Raw genomic sequence first — 25,900 nt, 5'->3', positions numbered from 1 at the left:
TCCTCATATTAGTTGTACTGCAATTGCATAACAATAAGGTAATTATTGTGTGAAGAGGATCATTCTTGTGTACAAGATTGTCTTTGAATAGTTTGAACCAAAACACTGTCTTAGAAGATTGAGCTGTGCAGCTCGTAAACCAGGGAAGTAACCTTTTTAAAATCATGTCATCGGTCACGTAAACTGAAGTCGCTGTCCTTGTAAACTTCTCAGGCGTGTGATGTTGAATGTATAGCGAGGTTAATCCTGGGTGCTACTTAGGGCTGTTATGGTGACCATATTACCACCACACCAGCAGTCACTAGTCATGACCGCAGTCAAATTCCACATGACCGTTTAGTCATGGTAACTAGGCTTCTCCAAAACTGTGCACTGGCTGATGGTCATTAGCAGCCTACCAAACTTGCTAACTGCCAGTCGCTAATGGCCTGATACTCAGGGCTCTATTGTCCCTCTAATCACTCTGACATCAATGCAAATGCAATCGAATATCAAATCAAACACTTTATGAGAGCAACATTTCTATAAGCTATGCAATAGGGTGGGAAAACAGAGTTTGAGTGGCCTCTGTTAAAAAAGGGAGGATCCCATCAGCTTTCTATAGGCTAGGCCTACTATATTTTTTTCTCAACTTTTCTAATATTAATAAGCACATTGTTTCGCTTTACAACCGGAGTAGCCTAACTGGCTAGCATGAACATTAACCCCGGCAAAAGTGTCTTCCATGTGCTGTTTAAGTGCATACATATGACATGTATTTTTTTCCCCTGCTACATGTTAATGGCCTATTCTCAATCAAAATGTACTTCACACATACAGTGCATTCGGAAAGTATTCAGACGCCATGACTTTTTCCACATTTTGTTACGTTACAGCGTTTTTCTAAAATAGATCAAATAAAAACATGTACCTCCTCAATCTACACACAATAGCCCATAATGACAAAGCAAAAAACGTTTTTTAGAAATTGCAAAAACAGAAATATCTCATTTACATAGGTGTTCAGACCCTTTGCTATGAGACTCGAAATTGAGTTCAGGTGCATCATTTTTCCATTGATCATCCTTGAGATGTTTCTACAACATGATTGTTGTCCACTTGTGGAAAATTCAATTGATTGGACATTATTTGGAATGGCACACACCTGTCTGTATAAGGTCCCACAGTTGACAGTGCATGTCAGAGCAAAAATCAAGCCATGTGGTCGAAGGAATTGCCTGTATAGCTCAGAGACAGGATTGTGTCGAGACACAGATCTGAGGAAGGGTACCAAAAAATGTCTGCAGCATAGAAGGTCCCCAAGAACACAGTGGCCTCCATCATTCTTAAATGTAAGAAGTTTGGAACCACTGAGACTCTTCCTAGAGCCGGCCGCCTGGCCAAACTGAGCAATCGGCAGAGAAGGGCCTTGGTCAGTGAGGTGACCTTGGTCAGGGGGCATTTAACCCTGAATCAGAGAGGTGAGGGGGGCTGCCGTAATCGACATCCACGTCTTCGGCGCCCGGGGAACAGTGGGTTAACTGCCTTGCTCAGGGGCAGAACGACAGATTTTTACCATGTCAGCTTGGGGATTCGATCCAGCAACTTTTTGGTTACTGGCCCAACGCTCTAACCGCTACCACCCCAACCCGCTTGGAGTTTGCCAAAAGGCACCTAAAGGACTCTCAGACCATGAGAAACAAGATTCTCTGGTCTGATGAAGCCAAGATGGAACTCTTTGGCCTGAATGCCAAGCCTCACGTCTGGAGGAAACCTAGCACCATCCGTACAGTGAAGCATGGTGGTGGCAGCATCATGCTGTGGGGATGTTTTTGAGCGGCAGGTACTGGGAGACTAGTCAGTATCGAGGGAAAGATGAACGGAGCAAAGTACAGTGAGATCATTGATGAAAACCTGCTCCAGAGTGCTCAGGACTTCAGACTGGGGTGAAGGTTCAACTTCCAAGAGGAAAACGACCCTAAGCACACAGCCAAGACAATGCAGGAGTGGCTTTGGGACAAGTTTCGGAATGTCCTTGAGTGGCTCAAGCATGGCCCGGACTTAAACTCGATCAAACATCTCTGGAGAGACCTGAAAATAGCTGTGTAGTGATGCTCCCCATCTAACCTGACAGAGCTTGAGAGGATCTGCAGAGAAGATTGGGAGAAACTCCCCAAATACAGGTGTGCCCAGCTTGTAGCATCATACCCAAGAACAGTCGAGGCTGTAATCGCTGCCAAAGGTACTTCAACAAAGTACTGAGTTAAGGGTCTGAATACTAATGTAAATGTGATATTTACGTTTTCTTATTTTTTTAATCAATTTGCAAAATTTGTAAAAGCCTGTTTTTCCTTTGTGGGGTATTGTGTGTAGATTTATGAGGGAGAAATACAATTTAATCCATTTTAGAATCAGGCTGTAACTTAATAAAATTTGGGAAAAGGGGTCTGAATACTTTCTGAATGCACTGTATATTATTTAGTAGACAGTACCAGTCAAAAGTTTGGACACACCTACTCATTCAAGGGTTTTTCTTTACTTTGACTATTTCCTACATTGTAGAATAATAGTGAAGTGACATCAAAACTATGAAATAACACATATATCATGTAGTAGTAGTAACCAAAAAAGTGTTAAACAAACCAAAATATATTTTATATTTGAGATTCTTCAAAGTAGCCACCCTTTGCCTTGATGACAGCTTTGCACACTCTTGGCATTCTCTCAACCACCTTCATGAGCTAGTCACCTGGAATACATTTCAATTAACAGGTGTGCCTTGTAAAAAGTAAATTTGTGGAATTTCTTTCCTTCTTAATGCGTTTGAGCCAATCAGTTGTGTGCTGACAAGATAGGGGTGGTATACAGAAGATAGCCCTATTTGGTAAAAGTCCATATAATGGCAAGAACAGCTCAAATAAGCGAAGAGAAACGACAGCCCATTATTACTTTAAGACTTGAAGGTTATTCAATCCGGAAAATGTCAAGAACTTTTAAAGTTTCTTCAAGTGCAGTCGCAAAAAACATCAAGGGCTATGATGAAACTCTCTCATGGGACTCCCAATCACAGCCAGTTGTGATACAGCCTGGAATCAAACCAGGGTGACACTTCTAGCACCGAGATGCAGTGCATTAGACCGCTGCGCCACTCGGGAGCCCCTAAATGGTCAGTTCGTCCATGGCCTGCATAGTTATCAGACATGTCACCCATTGAGCATGATGCGTTTATATTTTTGTTCAGTTTAGGAGGACCTGTTTCTTCGTTAACCTCTCAACACAGAATACAGCATTTCCTCCCTTGGAAATCTTTTGGAGAAAATGTCCTTTCTATTTTATTCAGCTTTGTTCAATTGTATTCTTCTTACTACATAATAATATAAAATAATGCCACAGGAATTATAAGCAAATCTTGTCTGCTAAAATAACTAGTGTAGCACACAGATGTATGGCATAGCCAGATCAGGGCCTGACATGAAGACAATTTACACTATGCTATTCTGTTCTTCTGAAATAGACTACATTGTGTTCATATCATGTTTCTTTAGACCTGCCTAAAATAAATAATGGATGTTTTTTGTGATGATGTAGGCTAAATTAAATGGATTTATTGCTCTTAATTTGACTTTTTAAAATATAGATGTTCCAAACGTCTGTATCAGTGGCTTCTAGGCTATGCGTGGAAGCAAGGAGATGCTAAACGTGTTTATGTTAATTAACGGTCATTTACCTTGAGGCTGGCAGTTATTTGCATGACAATCACCGGCTGACAAAATGTCATGACCGTCACAGCCCTAGTGCTACTGGCACCTTATTACAGGGCTCTGTGACTCCTTCAGTCGAAAGTTAAATCTACAGACTGACCACACCTAACTAACAGCCTTCATCTGATTTCCATACACTAACTAATAATGCCAAGGTGGTCAGCTTCTACTCTGTAATCAGATCTGGCATCCCAGGGATGGACATGGCCCATATTATCTGCCCACATTGTCTGTTTCTGGGAAACCTGTCATTAAATAAACACTCATTAAATGACTATCATTTTGCAGAGATTTTTACTTTTGAGGCTCTTGTCACACTTTTTTGGGAAGATCATAGAAGTGCTAGTTTGATCATTTTGGCGATTATCCTAAGCAGCAGCTACGGTGCAGTCAGTGGAAGAAACAGAACTACAAAATGATGGGTCGTGTAGTGTCAGGAAACTCCCATGTGGTTTTGCAAACGATCTGTCTCTCGTTCCCCTCCCCACCTCTCTTTCTCTTTGTCTTGTTCGATTTCTCCTTCCTTTCTTGACCTTTTTGCTCGCTCTCTTTGTCACATCTATCACTGTTTCCTTTGCCTTAACTAAGACACACAAATGTTTTTTCCATAGATGGAAACTTACACGGAGAAGTGATGCTTACCATTTGCGTACTGTGGTATTTTTCATAACTGCAATATACAAGTCAGCTTCAAGGAATGAACTGTGGTAGTAGTTGAGAATGATATCTTGAGAACCAGTATCGTCCCTCCCCCACACAGGCGTTGTCTGGTACTTAGAGACTAACATTCAAAGGTTGAGTACTGGCAGCCAAGGCAACCTCCTTTATTCTTTCTGTGAAAAGGCCCTTTCCTTGGGTCATTGTCACACACAATAAACACAATTTAGTTACACACACTGTGGTAAAACATGTGGGCACAGATACGTGCTGCCTGTCTGCCCCATGGTCCCCACTCAGCCTGCCCCACCCCTCGCTGCATGTGCCTGCCATGTAACAGAGCTGGGAGATGGAGAGAAAGATAGACAGTGAATAACGAAGAGCGCCACAGCGGAACGAGGCCAGGCGGTGTAGGGTGCAAACCAACACCGCCTGGTTTCCTCTAGTCGCTCAGTGAAGTACATCAAATCAGCCATGGCCATTCTCTGATAGGGAAAGAGACAGGAGGTCATTCAGAGACAGCCTCCGTCAGACTGGTCTAGTGCTAATGAAACTTTAATGCTGTTCCACTAGGCCAGGCTCTCTAAAACCTACCAGGACCATCAGTGACTAACGATGGGAGCCTAAACATGAACTTAAACCTATTTACAGTTGCCTACCCTCTTAACTCACTCACCTTCAGCCCCAGCTTTTTGGTTGAAATAAGCTAAACATCCAGCTTTTAAAAAACAAAATACTTAAAACAATGACTGAAATTCTGCAGTCGTATTAGTTTCAGAAGTAATACTTCTGGCTGGACAGAGGGATAAGACTAGAAGTAATGCTGGTGGCTGGACAGAGGGATAAGACTAGAAGTAATGCTTGTGGCTGGACAGAGGGATAAGACTAGAAGTAATGCTTGTGGCTGGACAGAGGGATAAGACTAGAAGTAATGCTTCTGGCTGGACAGAGGGATAAGACTAGAAGTAATGCTTGTGGCTGGACAGAGGGATAAGACTAGAAGTAATGCTTGTGGCTGGACAGAGGGATAAGACTAGAAGTAATACTTCTGGCTGGACAGAGGGATAAGACTAGAAGTAATGCTTGTGGCTGGACAGAGGGATAAGACTAGAAGTAATACTTCTGGCTGGACAGAGGGATAAGACTAGAAGTAATACTTCTGGCTGGACAGAGGGATAAGACTAGAAGTAATGCTTGTAGCTGGACAGAGGGATAAGACTAGAAGTAATACTTCTGGTTGGACAGAGGGATAAGACTAGAAGTAATGCTTGTGGCTGGACAGAGGGATAAGACTAGAAGTAATGCTTGTAGCTGGACAGAGGGATAAGACTAGAAGTAATGCTTGTGGCTGGACAGAGGGATAAGACTAGAAGTAATGCTTGTGGCTGGACAGAGGGATAAGACTAGAAGTAATGCTTGTGGCTGGACAGAGGGATAAGACTAGAAGTAATGCTTGTGGCTGGACAGAGGGATAAGACTAGAAGTAATGCTTGTGGCTGGACAGAGGGATAAGACTAGAAGTAATGCTTGTGGCTGGACAGAGGGATAAGACTAGAAGTAATGCTTGTGGCTGGACAGAGGGATAAGACTAGAAGTAATGCTTGTGGCTGGACAGAGGGATAAGACTAGAAGTAATGCTTGTGGCTGGACAGAGGGATAAGACTAGAAGTAATGCTTGTGGCTGGACAGAGGGATAAGACTAGAAGTAATGCTTGTGGCTGGACAGAGGGATAAGACTAGAAGTAATGCTTGTGGCTGGACAGAGGGATAAGACTAGAAGTAATGCTTGTGGCTGGACAGAGGGATAAGACTAGAAGTAATGCTTGTGGCTGGACAGAGGGATAAGACTAGAAGTAATACTTCTGGCTGGACAGAGGGATAAGACTAGAAGTAATACTTCTGGCTGGACAGAGGGATAAGACTAGAAGTAATACTTCTGGCTGGACAGAGGGATAAGACTAGAAGTAATACTTCTGGCTGGACAGAGGGATAAGACTAGAAGTAATACTTCTGGCTGGACAGAGGGATAAGACTAGAAGTAATGCTTGTGGCTGGACAGAAGGATAAGACTAGAAGTAATACTTCTGGCTGGACAGAGGGATAAGACTAGAAGTAATGCTTGTGGCTGGACAGAGGGATAAGACTAGAAGTAATGCTTGTGGCTGGACAGAGGGATAAGACTAGAAATAATGCTTGTGGCTGGACAGAAGGATAAGACTAGAAGTAATACTTCTGGCTGGACAGAGGGATAAGACTAGAAGTAATGCTTGTGGCTGGACAGAGGGATAAGACTAGAAGTAATGCTTGTGGCTGGACAGAGGGATAAGACTAGAAGTAATTATTGTGGCTGGACAGAGGGATAAGACTAGAAGTAATTATTGTGGCTGGACAGAGGGATAAGACTAGAAGTAATGCTTGTGGCTGGACAGAGGGATAAGACTAGAAGTAATGCTTGTAGCTGGACAGAGGGATAAGACTAGAAGTAATGCTTGTGGCTGGACAGAGGGATAAGACTAGAAGTAATGCTTGTGGCTGGACAGAGGGATAAGACTAGAAGTAATGCTTGTGGCTGGACAGAGGGATAAGACTAGAAGTAATGCTTGTAGCTGGACAGAGGGATAAGACTAGAAATAATGCTTGTGGCTGGACAGAGGGATACGACTAGAAGTAATGCTTGTGGCTGGACAGAGGGATAAGACTAGAAGTAATGCTTGTGACTGGACAGAAGGATAAGACTAGAAGTAAGGCTTGTGGCTGGACAGAAGGATAAGACTAGAAGTAATGCTTGTGGCTGGACAGAGGGATAAGACTAGAAGTAATGCTTGTGGCTGGACAGAGGGATAAGACTAGAAATAATGCTTGTGGCTGGACAGAAGGATAAGACTAGAAGTAATGCTTGTGGCTGGACAGAAGGATAAGAGGTACAGTATATGTGAGTCCAGTTCAGTCCACTGGTTGCCAGGTAAAAGCTTGCTTTCTGGGATCTGGTGTCCGAAGGTAAGGTGGACAACTTGACTCTGCTTTAATCTAACTCAAGGATGGGCAACTGGCCCCCCCTTTTAATGCCCCCGGATTGATCCCCCCCACTGCATCCCTCATAATAAATTCAGATTTTCTGTGGCCCCTAACCCCATCAAAGTTGCCCATCCCTTCTCTAACTGATCTCTCAAGTCCTCTCTGTGACCCCAGCCCAGCATCTCCCATAATCGCATTTTTTACATAAACCGTTTCCGCTGTCTGTGGCTGCAGGGTTTCCATGGTGCTCGGTTGTCATGGCAGTGGCACAAGCCGACGCCCCCATGAGAAAGGCAGCTTGGTGTTCCTCTGAGTTTGTAGGTAATGAGGACTGTTTGCTGTTTGCTGTTCTGAGGGGAGAACTGTTAAATACCCAGTCAGTCAAGGATGAACTGGAACTGGCCACTCCATCTCCACCTTCTCTGTTTAGGAGGTAGGAGTGCATATCAATATTCTACAGAGACATTTTCTCCTTGTTTCCTCTCCTTCATCAACGTTCTCCATTCATGTTCTTGAGAGCTTATAACACTGAGGTGCTTCTGAGACAAAGTTGTTACTTTTTAGGCCTGAGTATACAAAACATTAAGAACACCTTCCTAATATTGAGTTGCACCCCCCTGTGAAAAACCCAGCAGCGTTGCAGTTCAAACCTGATGTGCCTGGCTAGGTCTGTGGCGGTCAAGAAATTTCGTCAGCCGGTGATTGTCAAGCAAATAACTGTTAATTGACTGTTAATTAACATAAACACATTTACACTAGTTCATTTAGCAGACAATTCTGTGGCATTATATTATATTATTTTATAGTATGAAGAATACAATTGAACATAGCTGAATGAAATAGAAAGGATATTTTCACAAAATGATTTGAGGGAGTGCGCACATGTTGCTATTCTGTGTTGAGCAGTTAACAAAGAAACAGGTACTCCTAAATGCTTAATTTAGAGTTATTTATGTAACTTTAGTTGTGATACAAACATTGGGCTGTATGTTTTGATTTTAATATATTCTAAGTCTGCGACTATAATGATAATTTGAAAAAAGTTGCATGAAAGGCATGAGCTCTGCTTTGTTTTTTTGTGAGGCTGCACGCACTTCATCAGTCTCTCATTCACAATTTGACAAGCATTTGATAATCCCCTTTGTGTGTTTTTTTGCGGCCAGTGGCCGTTGTGCCCTTGGGCTGAATATAATCATTATAATTCCCTTCTCCAGGCTGCATGCTCCAAAGCCCATTTCACTCAAATGGCTCTCCGTCACGTGATTGGGTCTTTCTCACAAACTACAATTGAAGACAGACACATTGGAGATGCAACTGTGCGAGTCCTTATCCAATTCTGAAGTGAATATTGAAGATATTGGAAGAACTGTCCTCATTTACTTTTCGTCAGTCAACAAGATGAGTAGGCTTAACGAACAGCAAAAGCACTAGCCTATGTCAATCTACTATCCCCCATAGTGCAAAAGTTGACCTATTCTATGAGAGAAATAAATATTCCAAACATAGTCTGGGACAGTTGTGGTTTAGGAAAGATCCCAAATGAATACAACTAGCATCAAAACTACTTTTTTAAGCATTGAGGCTGACACAACAGATCAGAACATTTAGCTTAAAATGTTGATAAACTATTAGGCTATTTCTTCACATTATAAGAGCAGCAATGCGCACATGGCAGTATGCTATAAGCGCGAATGTTCCATTAGCGGGAAAACACCATTCTCAAAAGGACGGCAAATGCGATTATGCAAGTAATGCTTTTATTAAAAAGGTGAATTTTTATGGTGAAAATGATCTTCCCCAAACTTGAAACTCACATGCTGCGTATGAATGCCAGTTAGGTTTTAAACCCATTGTATAGCTGATTAATGTGCTTACTTTTAGGTTATTTGGCCACTTTTGTTGAGATACAAACATTATCAAAACATATAGGCCTGTGGGCTAGGATACATGAGGTGTGTGACTATGATTTGGAAAAGTCGGGGGAAAAAGGCATGCATTTCTTGCCTTACTGCACACATGCTGGGCATCATGACAAGTGATAATATATCATTCACAAGTAATAGGCTAATAACAACTCTTCTTGATGTAATCTTGTCTTTACATATACTAAATAATATATATGTGAAATTAGTTTTGATTTAGTCTGGAGGGAAAAAATGTAATCTATGCACTTAAATAGCGAATGGGGGACACTTTTCCCATGGTTCATTTTCATGCCAGCCAGGTAGGCTATACTCCTGTTTTAAAGTGAAGCAATGTGCTTAATATTAGGAAAGTTGATCAATAAATATAGTGGGATACTGATGGGATACTCCTCTTTTTAATAGAGGCCATCACTCTGTTTTCTCACACAATTGCATATCCTACAGAAATGTTGCTCAACATGAGCTCATGGGCTCTCATGAAGTGTTTGCTTAGATTTTACTGTGACTAAACGATCACGTGGAATTTGACTGCCATCATGACTCGTGACTGCCGGTGTGGTGGTAATACGGTCACGGTAACAGCCCTACACCTGGCACCCACTACCAGGTACTTAAATATCTTGCCTTGCCCATTCACCCTCTGAATGGCACACATACAAAATCTATGTCTCAAATGTATCAAGGCTTAAAAATCCTTCTTTAACCTGTCTTCTCCCCTTCATCTACACTGATTGAAGTGGATTTAACAAGCAATATCAATAAAGGATCATAGATTTCACCTGGATTCACCTGGTCAGTCTGTCATGGAAAGAGCAGGTGTTCTTAATATGTTGTGCACTCAGTATACAGTGGGGCAAAAAAGTATTTAGTCAGCCACCAATTGTGCAAGTTCTCCCACTTAAAAAGATGAGGCCTGTAATTTTCATCATAGGTACACTTCAACTATGACAGACAAAATTAGAGAAAAAAATCCAGAAAATCACATTGTAGGATTTTTAATGAATTTATTTGCAAATTATGGTGGAAAATAAGTATTTGGTCAATAACAAAAGTTTATCTCAATACTTTGTTATATACCCTTTGTTGGCAATGACAGAGGTCAAACGTTTTCTGTAAGTCTTCACAAGGTTTTCACACACTGTTGCTGGTATTTTTTTGTTGTTGTTGAGTTTTTACCAAAAAGTTCTATTTTGGTTTCATCTGACCATATGACATTCTCCCAATCTTCTTCTGGATCATCCAAATGCTCTCTAGCAAACTTCAGACGGGCCTGGACATGTACTGGCTTAAGCTGGGGGACACGTCTGGCACTGCAGGATTTGAGTCCCTGGCGGCGTAGTGTGTTACTGATGTTAGGATTTGTTACTTTGGTCCCAGCTCTCTGCAGGTCATTCATTAGGTCCCCACGTGTGGTTCTGGGATTTTTGCTCACCGTTCTTGTGATCATTTTGACCCCACGGGGTGAGATCTTGCGTGGAGCCCCAGATCGAGGGAGATTATCAGTGGTCTTGTATGTCTTCCATTTCCTAATAATTGCTCCCACAGTTGATTTCTTCAAACCAAGCTGCTTACCTATTGCAGATTCAGTCTTCCCAGCCTGGTGCAGGTCTACAATTTTGTTTCTGGTGTCCTTTGACAGCTCTTTGGTCTTGGCCATAGTGGAGTTTGGAGTGTGACTGTTTGAGGTTGTGTACAGGTGTCTTTTATATTGATAACAAGTTCAAACAGGTGCCATTAATACAGGTAACGAGTGGAGGACAGAGGAGCCTCTTAAAGAAGAAGTTACAGGTCTGTGAGAGCCAGAAATCTTGCTTGTTTGTAGGTGACCAAATACTTATTTTCCACCATAATTTGCAAATAAATTCATTAAAAATCCTACAATGTGATTTTCAGGATTTTTTTTTGTCTGTCATAGTTGAAGTGTACCTATGATGAAAATTACAGGCCTCTCTCATCTTTTTAAGTGGGAGAACTTGCACAATTGGTGGCTGACTAAATACTTTTTCCCCCCACAGTATATATTTCTCTGTCCTCTCTCTCTCTCTCTCTCTCTCTCTCTCTCTCTCTCTCTCTCTCACTTCACTGCGGCCCACTCTAACTCTTAGTCGACAGGGGGATTTCCTCAGCCTGAGCTCAAGTCTCGCTTCTCACCGGTATTTTGCATAGAACACCAGACCTCATGCTGAAAATAACAAGAAAGAAACACCATGCAGTTCAGTTTGTTCTCAAACATCAGTGGGTTTCACACCCGCAGTTGTCAGTTTGTCGTCAGTCTCCTTTGTTAAAATGAAATGAAACTCCCACACACTGTGCTTGCAAAGGATCAACTGTTTGTTGTGCTGCAAGTTTCATTATACACTCATGTTGTTCTACTTGGTTATAACAACAATCAGATAATGCTTTTGCTTAGCATCATCTGTGTTTCAGTTATTTTCGGAACTTTCTTAATGACATTTTCCCCAAAAATATTTTTGGAGCTCAGATCAAGCGGCGTCTTAACGCTCTTGTATTTGTGTTGTCACCCCCTCCAGGTGAAACTGACTAAGTACATCTGTAAGCAGCTGCAGTGTAAGCAGAGAGTGCCTGAGAGACAGAGGACCCAGGCCCTGGCCAGCTACCCTCGACTGGGAGACTGGCTCTGCACCATCAACCTCAGACCTGAACTCATACAGGTACTATTTGTTCACACTGTGTGTGTGTTCTTGTTTTGCTGACCCTATGGGGACATTGAACTGTTTGCACACCTTCCATGTGTGGACGTCTTGACAAACTGGGGACAAAATCATGTTCATGTTCAGGCAGACCATTGTAACTGATAGAAAATTGCATGCTAATATGTCTAGTATGAATATCTCATTATTTGGGTTCAGTACCCAGAAGGTGTTTTTTTTTCAGTCACAGTGTATGTGAGTGTGTATCCAGAGAGCGCCCCCTGTACCTGGGTTTTGGTACTGCAGTGTACATATTTAATGAGGCTCCTAATGCATTTGCATAACATTAGCAAATTAGCATATTTGTGTAGATTTTTTTTAAATGCATGTCAATTATCCATAAAAGTACATTAATAAAATATATATTATACCTGACCAGAAGGGTTCCCTATGAAAAATATGCTTACCAATCAAATCGTTTCAGACACACATATTATATGAATAGGTCTATATTACATAGTCAAAATAAACACTAGCTAAATGCATTGTATGATCAAATAATATCAGATAGATTTGCAAAACTGCCATTGACCAATCGGCAATGTTTTGCCATTAAAACATCAAACGTTGTAATACATGTGTTAGCATAACACAAGATGGCTAGGTTGTCTACAATAGGCTAGCTGGCTATGTTGCCTACAATAGGCTAGCTGGCTAGGTTGCCTACAATAGGCTAGCTGGCTAGGTTGCCTACAGTAGGCTAGCTGGCTAGGTTGCCTACAGTAGGCTAGCTGGCTAGGTTGCCTACAGTAGGCTAGCTGGCTATGTTGCCTACAATAGGCTAGCTGGCTAGGTTGCCTACAATAGGCTAGCTGGCTAGGTTGCCTACAATAGGCTAGCTGGCTAGGTTGCCTACAATAGGCTAGCTGGCTAGGTTGCCTACAATAGGCTAGCTGGCTAGGTTGCCTACAATAGGCTAGCTCGCTAGGTTGCCTACAGTAGGCTAGCTGGCTAGGTTGCCTACAGTAGGCTAGCTGGCTAGGTTGCCTACAGTAGGCTAGCTGACTAGGTTGCCTACAGTAGGCTAGCTGGCTATGTTGCCTACAATAGGCTAGCTGGCTAGGTTGCCTACAATAGGCTAGCTGGCTAGGTTGCCTACAATAGGCTAGCTGGCTAGGTTGCCTACAGTAGGCTAGCTGGCTAGGTTGCCTACAATAGGCTAGCTGGCTAGGTTGCCTACAATAGGCTAGCTGGCTAGGTTGGCTGCAATAGGCTAGCTGGCTATGTAGACTAGTAGGCAAACTGTAACAACATTAAACAAACCCAAGTGAAAAGCAAAGTAGTTTGCAAGCATTAATTGAGTATTATACATACACTGAAACCTTTGTATCATACCTAAAACTTGGCAAAATGTCCCCAATTGGTAAAATATCTATTAGTTTACTCTTCTATGGGGACTTTTGGTCCCCACAAGTATAGTTAAACATGTGCACTCTTTCACACACAATCTACACACATATTATTCATTAGTTGAATTGTTTATATATTGTTGTATTTTAGATTAAACAAAATATTTAATCCTGTATGTTTGGGAATTTTTCTGCAATAATATACTCAGTCCAAAACTTTGCACAGCCCATAGATTGATGCGCCTGCCTCAGATAAGATGCTTGCATGTCTATGAACTTTAGGGAGAGGGGACCCACATCATGTGAAGTCGGCACTTGTTTAGCTATTGCAGAGAAGTCTCCGCTCTGCATCAGTATGTAATAAGTCCCTAAAAAACTGAATCACCTTTGTGAGGAGACTGAACTCATCAAGTCTTGTTTCAAAGTTATCTTTCAGTTTAATTAAAAACTCTGACATCTGTACTGATGATGACTGGATATAGTTACGCACTGTAGGAAAATTGATGATTTTGTTTGTGGGCTCATGTCAGAGGAGAAAATAACACATTTATTTTGAAAAGCAATACATTTTTCAAGCATGCCAATAACTGTTTTATCCCTCCCCTAAGCTATGTTCAATGTTTGTGTAATGAACAGAGAGCTCGTTTCAAACGCAGGGCGCAGCAGGTGTTTATTGCAAAGGACCACAGGAGGAGGCAGGTAGCTGGGTCCAGGGGCAGGCAGAAAGTCATACACAGGAGGAGGCAGGTAGCTGGGTCCAGGGGCAGGCAGAAAGTCATACACAGGAGGAGGCAGGTAGCTGGGTCCAGGGGCAGGCAGAAGGTCATACACAGGAGGAGGCAGGTAGCTGGGTCCAGGGGCAGGCAGAAGGTCATACACAGGAGGAGGCAGGTAGCTGGGTCCAGGGGCAGGCAGAAGGTCATACACAGGAGGAGGCAGGTAGCTGGGTCCAGGGGCAGGCAGAAGGTCATACACAGGAGGAGGCAGGTAGCTGGGTCCAGGGGCAGGCAGAAGGTCATACACAGGGGGTCCAAAAGGGCAACAGTACAGGCAGGGAAAAGGCTAGTAATGTAGTCCGGGAGATCAGGCAATAGATTGATAACAGGAAATCCGATAGGCTAAAGTACAGGCAGTGAATAGGCAAAAGGCGTTGTTAGTGAGGTAGGCAAAAAAATATCATACACAGGAGGAGACAATCACGGGAAAACCAGAGCTCTGAAAGCCAAAATACAGGTGATCAGAATTCAGGTGATAGGGATCTGGAGAGTGAGCTGCGTTCAGGGGATCTACGTGTTTGTTTGAGGGTGTGAGTTGGAAGCAGACGTTACAGTAAGCAGCCAATTCCAGTGAGAAATGCTTAGTCTGAAGCCATTCGGCTATGGGTTTCACAGTCCTATAATAACTATACAAGTTATATCACCTTAAAAAGGGTTTACTTACAACCTCTGGGGTATAACATGTTGGGCAAAGTGGTATAGGAGAGTCTAACGTATAACCCATAACCAGAGTTCAGTGTTCGCCAATGAGAATTAAGAGAGGCCTAGCTTTGTCAAAGATTTTCATAACTAAACCAAGATAGACCACAGCCTGTTGTTTACAATGGGAACAAATTAGTCATAGTGGGCAGAACAAGCAAGGAAGTAGGCAGAGCCAAGCACGAGCTAGAGAGATTCTATTGGCGCGTTCTTGCATACATATGCATATTTTGTTTATGGAAAGCCTCTGTGTGTGTGTAAAATCCATCTCGTTCCATCTTCTCCCACTGCCAGCCAGTGGGCTTCCTCTCTCTACCATATTTGGTAGTGAGTGGAAACGCTAAGCGGATGCTTCACATTGATACATCTGGTCCACAATTAATGAAGTCTTGAGGTATTGCTCACCTGAGGTAGAGTACCTCATGATAAGCTGTGGACCACACTACCTACCAAGAGTGTTTTCATCTATATTTTTCATAGCTGTTTATTTACCACCACAAACTGATGCTGGCACTAAGACCACACTCAACAAGCTGTATACGGCCATAAGCAAATAAGAAAATGCTCACCCAGAAGCGGCACTCCTAGTGTCTGGGGATTTTAATGCAGGCAAACTTAAATCCGTTTGACCTAATTTCTACCAGCATGTCACATGTGCAACCAGATGAAAACAACTCTAGACCACCTTTACTCCACACACAAAGACATATACAAAACTCTCCCTTGTCCTCCATTTGGCAAATCTGACCATAATTATATCCTCTTGATTGCTGCTTACAAGCTAAAACTTAAGCAGGAAGTGCCAGTGACTCGCTCAATACGGATGTTGTCTGATGATGTGGATGCTACGCTACAGTACTGTTTTGCTAGCACAGACTGGAATATGTTCCGGGACTCATCCAATGGCATTGAGGAGTACACCATCTCCGTCACCGGCTTCATCAATAAGTGCATCGACGACATCATCCCTACAGCGACCGTACGCACATATCCCAACCAAAAGCCATGGATTACAGGCAACATCCAGACCGAGCTAAAGGCTAGAGCTGCTGCTTTCAAGGAGCGGGACACTAATCCGGACGGTTATAAGATATCTTGCTATGCCCTCAGACGAATCAACAAACAGGCAGTGTCAATACAGGACTAAGATTGAATCGTACTACACAGGCTCTGACGCTCATCAGATGTGACAGGGCTTGCAAACTATTACGGACTACAAAGAGAAACCCATCCGCGAGCTGCCCAGTGACGCAAGCCTACCAGATGGGCTAAATGTATTTTATGCTTGCTTCAAGGCAAGCAACAGCATGCATGAGAGCACCAGCTGTTCCGGATGACTGTGTGATCACACTGTGTGATCACACTCTCCGTAGCCAATGTGAGCAAGACCTTTAAACAGATCAACATTCACAAGGCCCAGATGGATTACTAGGACGTATACTCAGAGCATGCGCTGACCAGCTGGCAAGTGTCTTCACTGACATTTTCAACCTCTCCCTGACCGAGTCTGTAATACCTACATGTTTCAAGCAGACCACCATAGTCCCTGTGCCCAAGAATGTGAAGGTAACCTGCCTAAATGACTACTGCCCCATAGCACTCACGTCGGTAACCATGAAGTGCTTTGAAAGGCGCTATAGAGGGTAGTGCATACGGCCCAGTACATCACTGGGTCTTGCCCGGTTAAGGGGAGAGTGAGTAGGGTTGGTGGGGTGAAGGGATGGTTGTGAATGTGTGGAGCCACTCTCCTGCATTGATTACAAAATGTATTCTCCAGACCACAAGAACAAAGGGGAACGGTAATACGGCATCATTTATTTTCTTGAATAAAGGCCATTTTCAATTCTGGTTCTTAAGAGGCCAATTTATTACTTGACTTGGCACTGAATTTAATATTTATAGGTCTAGAAGCGTTTCAGTTGCACATACTGTAAGAATGTGGATTTTGTGTGTGTGTGTGTGTGTGTGTTTGTGAGAGCGTGCACGTGTGTGTGTGTGTGTGTGTGACTGTGTGTTTGTGTGTGTCTGTGGGTTTGTGAAGAAAGAGAAAGCAACTGAGCGACTATGTAATGAGATCCCTGTTCAATCCCCTCTGAAAGGTTCAAGTAACCAGGTTAGTTTGGTTAGTTTGCATCCGACTTAGAGAGGGCAATCATGTTGGACTCCTCAGATTCCATGTACTCTGGACCAGGTCCATTTTGCCCTAAGCTGATGGGGACATCATTTTTGGGCGGCAGGTAGCCTAGTGGTTAGAGCGTTGGGCCAGTAACCAAATGGTTGCTAGCTCGAATCCTCGAGCTGACATGGTAAACATCTGTTGTACTGCCCCTGAACAAGGCCGTCATTGTAAATAAGAATTTGTTCTTAAACGACTTGCCTAGTTAAATAAAGGTTAAATAAATCAAACTAAATTAACATGGCATAACAGTTTGTTATTCAAGAGAAGACGTTCCTGCACATTGCTTACTATAATTTCAGGACAGGTGTGGTTTCCCATCAATATCCAATGAAAATTTCCACAATAGGAGCAGCTTGTGAGCCTTTTTACTTTAAACATTGTTGAAGAACATGGTTAACTCCAATAAAGAACATCTTACGATACAAAACATCGTTAACTCCTCCAATGCAACGTAAGCATCATTAGTGAACTAGCAGTACCATCTCCCTTTATCTGTGTCAGATTGGATTTGGGTCTTTGTTTCTTTTGGACAGTAACATGCTTATGATAGGGCATATTTCATAGCAATTAAGGCCTTTGCTGGAAGCTGAAAGCAGGCGTTTGTAGTTCTGCTCTGTATCCACCCTTCCAGTTGGCAGTAGCTGCTTCATGGGGAGAGTTTCTGCCACTATTTTGTCAGGACTAGTACAGACACAAAAACATTTAATCTGGTGTTTTTATAGAGACTATTTGTCCTGCCAATGGAAAATGAGCGATCACTTTTTACCATCAATTTCTTCTCTCCAGGACCTGCATTTAGTACTGTCGTTGTACACTTTGGGTTCTGAAAACGACCCACCCCCAAACCCTATTGGTCTGTAGTCAACTCTTCACGTGATCCAATCCATGTTCCTGCTACTGTCCCTGGCCTCCAGCCATGTACTAAAATGACAGAACATGTATGCATGTATAATGCACACCCAGCAGGTTTATGCAGATCATGCTATTCAGGAGTTGGCAACTGTCAAAAACAGAATAGGAGGATTCTGTTTTGTTATATACGTGTCCTGGCCCCACGTGTTGTCACTAATCTGTGTCTATCACAGACCAGTTTAACCTGCTCCTCTCTACCAAGCCCTCTTTGCAAATACAGCCCACTGGGCAAAAAGTGGTTGAATCAGCGTTATTTCCACGTCATTTCAACAAAACATTTAATGTGATGACATTGGTAATTTCGTATTTTTTCACCCTTTGAATTGCAATTCAGAGGAAGATTTTCAAAAAGTAAGTGAATATTTAATCGCTATTTGTGATTATATGAAGCCTGTGCCAGTGGAAAAATATGTTGATGTGGGGCGCCGTCCTCAAACAATCGCATGCCATGCTTTCGCTGCCTATTGTAAATTGGACAATGCAGTTATATGAACAATTAATTTAAGCTTTTAACCGATATAAGACACTTGTATGTACCTAAATGTCTAAGATCCATAATTTTTATGATTATTTATTTGAATTGCGCGCCCTCCAATTTCACCGGAAGTTGTCGACAGGTGCCCTGCTGACAGGACGCCTAACCCTAAGAAGTTTTTAAGACTGCAATATGAGAGATTCTGCAGAATCCTACAGAAAGGCTAAGATTACGTTGAAGATTAAGGATAGTGAAAGAAATACATTTAAATAGTGACACAGAAAGAAAGAGTGAGCCCCAGGAAAGAGATAGAATTAAAGACATAGTGTGGTATAGAGTTAGTGGATAGGTTGTAGTGTTTTCAGGGCCCACACCAGCTACAGTACATTCCCCTCTCTCTCGCTGATGATGAACACTCACCAAATCTAGCTCTGCCTGGCTCTAGCTCTGCATGGAGGGCCCAGAATGTGCACAGTCAGCTGCTCCCCCCTCTGTCCCTGCCTGCCACGCTATTTATACACACGGTCCTGCCTCCCCACATACCACACACACACACTCACATGCATGGACGTAAGCACTCTCTCACACACGCATGGATGTAGGCACTCTCTCACACATGCATGGACCTGAGCACTCTCACTCACACAGACACGTAGCACTGGACAGTGTAGGATTGCCGCTACAGACTACAACACAGGAACATAAGTGGCTGAACTTCAGGACCTTAGCAGTGGATTCAACAGGTGGACTTACAGGGAAAGAGAGACAGAGGAGGTATTTTCAAACCAGGAGATAATAGTGTCAAACCAGGAAATAGTAGTGTCAAACCAGGAAATAGTAGAGTCAAACCAGGAGATAGTAGAGTCAAACCAGGAGATAATAGAGTCAAACCAGGAGATAGTAGGGTCAAACCAGGAAATAGTAGAGTCAAACCGGGAGATAGTAGAGTCAAACCAGGAGATAGTAGGGTCAAACCAGGAGATAGTAGGGTCAAACCAGGAGATAGTAGAGTCAAACCGGGAGATAGTAGAGTCAAACCAGGAGATAGTAGAGTCAAACCAGGAGATAGTAGGGTCAAACCAGGAGATAGTAGAGTCAAACCAGGAGATAGTAGAGTCAAACCAGGAGATAGTAGAGTCAAACCAGGAGATAGTAGGGTCAAACCAGGAGATAGTAGAGTCAAACCAGGAGATAGTAGAGTCAAACCAGGAGATAGTAGAGTCAAACCAGGAGATAGTAGAGTCAAACCAGGAGATAGTAGGGTCAAACCAGTAGATAGTAGAGTCAAACCAGGAGATAGTAGGGTCAAACCAGGAGATAGTAGAGTCAAACCAGGAGATAGTAGAGTCAAACCAGGAGATAGTAGAGTCAAACCAGGAGATAGTAGGGTCAAACCAGGAGATAGTAGGGTCAAACCAGGAGATAGTAGGGTCAAACCAGTAGATAGTAGAGTCAAACCAGGAGATAGTAGGGTCAAACCAGTAGATAGTAGAGTCAAACCAGGAGATAGTAGAGTCAAACCAGGAGATAGTAGAGTCAAACCAGGAGATAGTAGAGTCAAACCAGTAGATAGTAGAGTCAAACCAGGAGATAGTAGGGTCAAACCAGGAGATAGTAGGGTCAAACCAGTAGATAGTATAGTCAAACCAGGAGATAGTAGAATCAAACCAGTAGAGTCAAAACAGGAGATAGTAGGGTCAAACCAGTAGATAGTATGGTCAAATCACTGAGGTAGGCTAATGTTGCGTCTAATTGAAAATAACATTATTCTCCACTCACAGCAAGAAAGCAGGTGCATGTGAATCGTAATGGATTGCAATTGATTGACAACATTGTTTTATCAACATTGTTCTGTTGAGTCCATGAATGCAAATGCACCACTGCATTTGTAGTCTCACTGGCATACCTTTATTTACAAAGCCATTTTGGGTTTACTACCATTTTATTTGGCCATTTTTATTGTTCAGAAATGTGGTGAGTACTCTTCGTTCACAGGACTTTATCCTGCTAACTGTTCCAAATGTCCGAGCTGAATTTGGTAAAAGGGCTTTTATGTACTCTGCGCCATCGGCTTGGAACGCCTTACAAAATCTGTTTAAACTTGTCCCGATTGGTGTTTTTAAATCACTGATGAAGGATTTTGAGGCTGATTCCCTGACATATCAATGTTTTTAATTTGCTGTTTTATAATTTTGTTATACTCTTGTGAATTCTATGGTTTTTACTAGATTACTGGTAGTTTTTCATGTTGTCTGTTTGTAATTGTGTAATGACTTGGTGCTGCCTATCTTGGCCAGGACGCTCTTGAGCTCAATGAGCCTTTCCTGGTGAAATAAAAAATAAAATGTCCTTGCAGAACAAGAATGTTTAGACATTTCCTGTAAATCTGTTGCGCTGTTTTAAATGAATAGGTTAGACTACAAGCCATTCTCTACTTTAGCATCTGTGTGGACCATGCTACCACAGCTCATAGGATGGGATTGTCAATTCACTCCATAACGTTTTCCCTCCCTATGAAAGTGTCCTGACAAAAATGGCCATTCATTTAGCCAGGGCTCCTCTCCATTCACTATATGACTCACAGTGCAGGAATGTATGCCTCATCACACAAAAAATGTCACCAGTCGGCTGACAGTCTCTGTTGTTGGGTACATTTGGGATCCGATGTGCTAAAAGAGCTAGCCTGGTCCCGATATCGGTTTGTGCTGTCTTGCCAAGTCCTGGCGGTAACAATGACCATAGGAGTTAGGAAGACAGCGCAAACAGATCTCAGACTAGGCTATAAAAGATGCCAAATAATGAACGCTCTTCTCCCAGCCCTCAGCCATTGTAAACCCTGGGAGATATTAGAGAGAGGGCCACTGTTTCCACAGGAAGAGGTGAGGAATGGCCCTCAGGGCAGAGCCCAGATCAGACGTGCCTCTCTACCACATTTGCATGACTGGACAGTTTTGTGAAGAGGCAGTGATAACCAGGGGAAAAGAGCTGTGTTAAGTTAGCATATCTTCACTTTTCGTTCCTATCAAATAATCAACCATTTTTATAAATATTTACTCATTTACATGTATATAGCTACTTAAAGACTTGGGACATTCTTGTGTACACCTTCAACTAATGGGAAATGTCAATATGTGTTAAGAATGATTTGGTGTCATTTGGGACCAGATTGAATCAACACATGTATGAAGAACCAGGGGTTAGTTAGTGTAATCTCAGTACCTCAACAAATCCTCTGTTTCCTGTGCCTTTGTGGAAGATATATACCCCTCCCACCCTCCCCCTCTCCTCCTCCATCCTCCCTTCTCACTATCCTCTGTTATCTGGTCTTATGGCCAGCATTTGTCTTATCCAGAGCGTCCAGGACGATGGCCTGTGGAAAAATGCTCGTTTTCAGAGGAAGTGGAGGCAGTCTTCTGAGATTGGGTGGCAAAGCACTGATTAGTTATGGGTCTCTCCTCGTCTTCAGGGTCCTGTCTGCAGGAAGGACATCCTGAGCCATCAGAGACTGAGAAAGATATATGAATCAACCACATAAAGTAGTCTCTATGGCTGTTAGACTTGAGGTCACTGGCTGCATTCTGCACAGACTGCCTATCTGTTGAGATTCTCTACTACTACTGTTTCTAGCAGTCTCCTATTCTACTGCGGCTGCTTTGTGGGGTTACTTGGGCCCCTGTGTTTGGCGGGTTGCTGTTGTGTTGGGCTACTCTGTATGGCTTCCCTGTGACATTGTTGTGTATGTATGCCCAGGGCAGCATGGAGAGGGGGGGAAGAGAGGTCAGGGGTGATCAACTGAGTTTACCATCACCAGTTGCTGATGCACCGCTTTGGCATGCCAGAAGCAGGAAGACAGACAGTCTGGCTATCTGGCAGAGCCTGCTTGGAAATAAAAGAGAGAGAGACAGAGAAGGAGGGAGGGAAGGGAGTGGAGGGACTGAGGGAGGGAGCGAGATAGAAAAAACAGGGAGTGTGAGAGACTGGAGAGAGGAGTTGAGTTCTCACAGTGTTTTTGACAGCGGTTTGGAGCACTAGGGATATCACTGGGACATTAGAGAAGAGGCTACAACACAACAGGGTCCATAAGGAGCACATGGTACGTACTATAGGAAAGCTTTAGAACAATCTACTGAAGGAAAGCCTTTTGTACAGCAACATGGCTGATTTTACCAGGTGTTTCCTTGTTTCCTGTTAGCTGCTTTTTACTAGAGAGTGACTTGTTTCCGCAGTGCTGATAGACTGTAGCTCTGCGTACGCTAAATTATTAACTGATAATACTGTTTTAGTACACAATATATGGGATTTAGTTGCACAGTGAAGATTAATGTTGTTTAATCTGGCCTCTTTTAATGTGGGGATATAAGAGGCGGTTGTTTAGTTTAGTTTGTTGATGTTAACAGGTTTTAGTATGCTTCCGTCTGTGTGTGTTTGTGCGTGTCTGTGTCTGTGTGTGTGTGTGTTCATGTGTGTCCCTCTCTAAGTTTCTTTTTCTTTGTTTATAGTATTTAATTTCACTCCAGATACAAATGTATACATACAAACAACAACTTACAGACCCACACAAGCGATGACTTCATCTCCTCTGCTCAGACCCACATTCTCACACCCCTATCCCTAGTGCCTGCGTTATTGTTTGCCACTTGGCCTTAAATTGATTCCATTTGTTTTTCGCAGTCACCCATGCTATTTCAATAATAAATCCTTTGATTTTTACCTTGTGGTAATGATTGGTGGATTGATGTCCAGCCCATTGGGTATCTCACTACACCTACATAAGTTTCTATATGTATTCCAGTAGCTTGGCCGATTAATGTGTTCACCTCCTGGCTCACGTGTATGTTCTGGGTGTCTGGATGAGTGTGTTTGTTTGGTGATTTATAGAAGGGGGCTTGTCCTGGGTGTTATTAAATCCTTAAGAGTCTATTGATTGACCCACCCGTGTGTCAATCTAAGTAACATAATAAAATAATCCCCATCAAAATCCATCAATTTAAGCTAGCGATATTGTTTTTTTTAATGGACTGCGTCTCAAGATGCCTGATGCACCTATGTTGGCCTTTCGCATCTGCGGTGGAAGGTGGCCGAGCTGTGTTTGTCAGACCATGAGACATCTCCAAAATTGGTCTTCTAACAAAATGTCTGTAGTGTCCGAACGGTTTGGCTTACACTGTATGGAAATATGAGACTCTTACGAACACTATCAGGAATCAAGGTAAGACCCAGATTCAGACACGTTGAATAAACAATGGTTTAATAGTCCAAGGGGCAGACAAGAGACCGGACAAGGCAGGCAGAGGTCAATAATCCAGAGATGGGGCAAGGGTACCGGTCGGCAGGCAGGCTCAGGGGCAGGCAGAGTGGTCAGGGTAGGCGGGTACAGACACGGGACAGGCAAGGGTCAAAACCAGGAGGGTGAGAAAAAGAGAGGCTGGGAAAAACAGGAGTTGACAGGACACACGCTGGTAAGCTTGACAAACAAGACGAACTGGCAACAGACAAACAGAGAACACAGGTATAAGTACACCGGGGATAATGGGGAAGATGGGAGACACCTGGAGGGGGGTAGAGACAATCACAAAGACAGGTGAAACAGATCAGGGCATGACAAACACGAAGGCGGTCTCCATTTTGCTCTAAGACCCCCCCAAGTGTAACAGGACTCGTCTGAAGGTAACGCATACTAATTAATGGAACTATGGAGGTAGTTTTGTGACAACAAAAATAAGGGGTTAAATATGTATCCAAAAGAACTAAAGTATTTCCTGAGCTTTCGTATACATCTCCAAGATATACGACTTCAAAACCTTATTCCTTATGATTTATTTTTTGCCATTTATGAATGTGTTATTTAATGCGTTTCTATGGGCTATAATAGTAAAGGCTTAGACTTTTAGAGGTTTAATGCGTGCAGGTGGGACAGGGATGAGATAAGTGGTTTGTGTGTGTTCATGGTGTGCGTGGTCATGCGTCTGTTTGTGGTTAAGGGACTGTTTAGTTGAGCTGTTTTTGGAAATCTCTCTCTGGTTGTGTGTTGTCAGTCATTCGTTCTGTCATTATTAGGTTACGTCAAAACCAAACACAGCCAGTCATGACATGCCCAGACAGGCTGACACCCAGCCTTTTCATACACTTTCAGTTTGAAGTTTTAGCCTGCCCCACACACTCTCTCTCACACACACACCTGCTGCGTGTGCTCTGTTTTCCTTGTGTGTGTGTATGTGTGTGTGTGTGTGTGTGTGTGTGTGTGTGTGTGTGTGTGTGTGTGTGTGTGTGTGTGTGTGTGTGTGTGTGTGTGTGTGTGTGTGTGTGTGTGTGCATTCAACAGATTATTTAAGAGTTGGTAAGGTTGTACTGACTCTAGTCTCTGGCTGGCATGACAGTGCAGTTGGTTGAGATTGTGTCATATAGTCCCAAGATAAAGAGTCTAAAGGTACTTTCAAACAAAACCATATCCCCATTAGACACCTTGCTTCCTGGTGAATGTCCAGCTCAGCTTGTCTTTTGTTGTGGGAAATAAGTCTGTCTGCTGATAAGAAGAAAGTGACTCCCTGGAGAAACAAATCATTCTATGGAGGGATTGAGTTCCATGGTAGACCATTGCCACCACAATACATATTAAGTGCCACAGTGCTTAGCGAAGAAGCAATACCTTAGGCAATAGTGATACCTGCTGCTATAGGAAATATGTATGACAGGCAGAGGAGTAATCAGGTTTTAATGGGGAGGTTCCAGCCAGGGGCTCTGTATCCTGGGACTCTATCCATCTGCCCAGATACAGAACAGTAACCCTGGTCGGGCCTGCTTCCACCCACTCCACCCTCACTTTGTTACTACTGGAATAAGTGGGCACTTATCTAGGCCTCTGGTCCCAACCATGTCCCTTACACAATTACCTTGTCGTAAATAATCTGTACATAAAAGGGATTCAGTTCTATAGTACTTAAGATACAAGCTGTTGAATTGATTACCTATTTCTGCCACGTGTGCATGCACACACACACTCACAATCTTTAAATATAATAGCAAAACATTGACTGACTGGGTGGGTGGGTTCCTCCAGGGTGAGTGGGTTCCTCCAAACCTGTGCAGTCCAGCTAGTTTATTTCTGTCAAGCAAAACAAAAGTTTCCAAAATAACAACAATGACTAAAAATAGAACCTGGCGTGGCGTGTCTGTTGTCACCAGTTGCCGAACCTCCTGGGCCCTGCTGTGAAGGCCAGTGGTTCTTAGACGATGAGGGAGTCAGTATGAGGGCTGGGGGAAGGTGGCCTGCTGTTCTACATCTGTGTAGTCAAATCAAATTCCATTTGTCACGTGCCGAATACAACAGGTGTAGGTAGACCTTACTGTGAAATGCTGACTTACTTTTTATTCATTTATTTATTTTATTTCACCTTTATTTAACCAGGTAGGCCAGTTGAGAACAAGTTCTCATTTTCATCTGCGGCCTGGCCAAGATAAAGCA

At 43.0% G+C, this 25,900-nt stretch overlaps 1 protein-coding gene across 4 annotated transcripts in view; it reads left to right on the top strand.

The window, feature by feature from the left end:
* LOC110504057 (kinase suppressor of Ras 1) overlaps positions 1-25,900 on the top strand; it is a 58,641-nt gene that overhangs the window by 9,041 nt on the left and 23,700 nt on the right. For 2 of the 4 annotated variants that reach the window (XM_036961574.1, XM_036961575.1), the window contains exon 2: positions 11,869-12,009. In XM_036961574.1, coding sequence (XP_036817469.1) covers positions 11,869-12,009 — 141 coding nt within the window. Of the gene's footprint in view, positions 1-11,868; positions 12,010-19,071; positions 19,213-22,287; positions 22,532-25,900 lie in introns of those variants that run through there. The other 2 variants (XM_036961577.1, XM_036961576.1) reach the window with 2 other exon arrangements.

This window comes from Oncorhynchus mykiss, chromosome 24 (genome assembly GCF_013265735.2).
Source record: "Oncorhynchus mykiss isolate Arlee chromosome 24, USDA_OmykA_1.1, whole genome shotgun sequence".
Lineage (NCBI taxonomy): Eukaryota > Metazoa > Chordata > Actinopteri > Salmoniformes > Salmonidae > Oncorhynchus > Oncorhynchus mykiss.
This window is presented reverse-complemented; position numbering and strand designations above follow the sequence as displayed.